This window comes from Octodon degus, unplaced genomic scaffold (assembly GCF_000260255.1).
Source record: "Octodon degus isolate 3935 unplaced genomic scaffold, OctDeg1.0 scaffold00532, whole genome shotgun sequence".
Lineage (NCBI taxonomy): Eukaryota > Metazoa > Chordata > Mammalia > Rodentia > Octodontidae > Octodon > Octodon degus.
This window is the reverse complement of record NW_004525108.1, coordinates 4,862-7,949: the sequence shown is the minus strand read 5'-3', so window position 1 is coordinate 7,949 and position 3,088 is coordinate 4,862. Positions and strand designations below refer to the sequence as shown.

Below are 3,088 nucleotides of genomic sequence, written 5' to 3'. Positions count from 1 at the left end.
TGCTGCCTGAAGCTACACTTTGCAACTGCCCTTTCATATGTGTGTATTTTCTTCTCCTTGCAGCTATGACTGACTCCACAGGATGACCTGTAAGGGTGGTTTACAGGCCATCCTTGTCACCAGCTCATGAAGAAGCAGGTGCACCTCATTTTCTCTGACAGAATCTTCTTGATCCTAATCCTCAAAAATCTCTTCAGGAAGTCACCAGTACATCGTGAAAGCTGTCAGTCAAGATAAGAGCTCTTACTCTTCCTTCCACACATGGATGCCTTTATTACTTGTAAAGAATTTCTTATTATTTAAAACAAGCCAGTAATTTATCTCCACCTCATTCCTAAATGATCACCCATCATAAACTCTTAATGAAGTTCTGACTTTTATTATCAATGATAAAGACATATTAAAATCATTTTTTTAACTTGAGTGCAAACTAATTGGAGTTGCCTACGGAATTATACAATTTGGAAGCAAATCTTTCTTTATCATAATTGCAAACTTTCCCAGTTGCCATTTTACATTCACCTTTTCCTTGGAAATCATGGAAAACAACAGCTTCGTAACTGAATTTGTCCTTCTGGGACTTTCAGAAAATCCAAGTGTTCAGAAAATAGAATTTGTTGTATTTTTGTTTGTTTATGTGATAACTGTAGGGGGAAACATGCTAATTGTAGTGACCATTGTCTGCAGCCCAGCTCTGCTGGGCTCCCCCATGTACTTCTTCTTGGCTTTCCTTTCCTTCCTAGATGGCTGCTTCTCTTCTGCCATGACCCCGAAGATGATTGTGGACCTACTCTATAAGAGGAAAACCATCTCTTTTCGGGGCTGCATGGTGCAACTGTTTGCTGAACACTTCTTTGGTGGAGCAGAGGTGATTGTCCTCACTGCCATGGCCTACGACCGCTATGTGGCCATCTGCAAGCCCTTGCACTATGCTTCCATCATGAACAGGAGGCTCTGTCGTGTTCTGGTGGGGTTAGCTTGGACAGGGGGCTTCCTGCACTCCATCATCCAAATTCTCTTCACTTTTCAGCTTCCCTTTTGTGGCCCCAATGTCATTGACCATTTTATATGTGACCTGTACCCATTACTAAATCTTGCCTGTACTGACACGCACATCTTCGGTCTTTTGGTGGTTGCCAACAGCGGGTCTATCTGCATTATAATCTTCTCCCTGCTGCTTGTTTCCTATGGTGTCATCTTGTTCTCTCTGAGGAAGCACAGCTCTGAAGGGCGGCAGAAAGCTCTGTCCACCTGTGGGTCCCACGTTGCTGTAGTGGTTTTGTTCTTTGTCCCTTGCATATTTACATATGCACGTCCTCCATCTGCCTTCTCCTTTGACAAAATGGTGGCCATTTTTTACTGCACCCTATCTCCCCTGCTCAATCCTTTAATTTATACTTTCAGGAACAAGGAAGTGAAAGGTGCCATGAGGAAAGTGTGGAAGAGATTGGTGTTGGTGCCTGATGAAAAATAAAATAATTAAACTTTCTAAAACAATGGAAAGTGCAAGGGAATCAAAGTGGTCTAGAAAAAACTATGGCATGATCATTATCTGCAAGGTGGTAATGCATTACTGGAGGTTAGAAAATATTTTCAGTTTTTTATTGCCCCTCAGCTCTGCATTCTCCGTTCATAAGTCAGTATCTGCATGCACATATATGAATTGAAAGGAAGAAGACATATCTTATACATTAGGAACAGAACTTTTTCTAGCTATTTTAAGTGAATGGAAACTGTGAGTGGTTAGTAGTAACCTCAGTGTCCTTGCAAAAAACATTCAGAATCTAGGCATGGCAGAGGGACCGCTACTCTTAGAAGCTCAATGGTAGATATTCCTGTGTCACATGTCACCATGTTGTAAGGCCAGTCCCCTAACATTTGCTGCAGAATTTGAGTCATTTCTCAAACTTTATGAAAGATAAATCCTGATTGGCCTGGTTCTTCCCATGAAGAGCTCCTGTTGGATCCCATGCCTACCACCTGCCTGTCAGTGAAAGGTAGATTCTACAGTCAATGTGTTCTGCTTTAGTATGATCAAGGTTATTCCGAATTACCACATTTTAAACAAAACAAGGACCAACTGCAGGTGTAGTGACCTGACTCATTTCCACTCAAAAGTGAAATAAAATCTATAAGCACCAGAAATGTAAAGGTAATTTGCAAACAAGGATCACATTTCAATTTACTCAGTGATTTTATTTTTCTGGAATTTGTGTATACATGTAATAATTCACTTGAGAAGTTATCAGTATACAGATCATTCAAATTTAGAGATATAAACTATCACATAGTTAGGGTTCATTCATCTCTGGTTGTCATGTGGTTTCCAGAGTACATTTATTTAGAATGAAACATTTCATGTTTCCCCAGTAAATCAGTACTAATTAAAAGGATTATTGAGTATTAAGAAAAAAACTAATACAGCTATTCTTTCTTCAATCTTCCATAGAAAGGACAAAGTAGAAGAGTGCATAATATTATTCCACAGAATAAATATGACAGATGTCAGTAAGATTTGTTAGATGTACCTTGGAAAAGTTCATAAGGATTTAAGAAATGAGGACTCCTCTGGAAGAAGCACATGCGCTGTATGCCATTACAGGGTGTGTTTAACACACTTTCCTTTTCTTTCTCCCCGTGGTATGATGTGCTCCTTGCAGTGGTGGTCACCTAATGTCCTTTCCTTTGAGAGAGAAATCCTCAGCGTACTTCTAAGAACTGGCTAGAGAGACAAATCTGGTGTTATCAACTCAGCTAATTTATTAATATTTGAATGCAAGACTTGAAATTTGATATGATATAATATGTTACTAGCCAGTCAATTCAGATGCTTGTCTCATGAATCATAAACTCAAATTCAAAAAAAGTTAACCTTTCTTTAACTTCTTGCCTCTCACTCTATGCTCCACTAATGATACCCAATTGTGAAGAAAGAATTATTTTCAGCAGAGGAATAACCAAATAATGAAAGATATATACCCAACATTTTTCATTCTAATTAATATTTTGAAGAGAATTGTGCAGAGTTCTCCAAATAGCAGATATTACTTTAGTGTTGCCTTCCACTTTCTGTACTGACTTTTCCTAA

The 3,088-nt window shown here is 38.9% G+C and overlaps 1 protein-coding gene and 1 pseudogene across 1 annotated transcript; both read left to right on the top strand.

Moving 5' to 3' along the window:
* The window catches only part of LOC101563014, a 34,422-nt pseudogene extending 34,353 nt beyond the window's left edge, over positions 1-69 (top strand).
* Positions 70-471: 402 nt separating this feature from the next.
* Positions 472-1,474, top strand: LOC101562612 (olfactory receptor 4C15-like). The gene has a single exon (XM_004648673.1). It carries the CDS (start codon positions 539-541, stop codon positions 1,472-1,474), a length of 936 nt encoding a protein of 311 aa, XP_004648730.1. The 5' UTR covers positions 472-538.
* The last annotated feature ends 1,614 nt before the right edge of the window (positions 1,475-3,088 follow it).

Coding starts and splice junctions, on each gene's coding strand:
- LOC101562612 (XM_004648673.1), top strand. CDS start 539: ATGGAAAACAACAGCTTCGTAACTGAATTTGTCCTTCTGGGACTTTCA.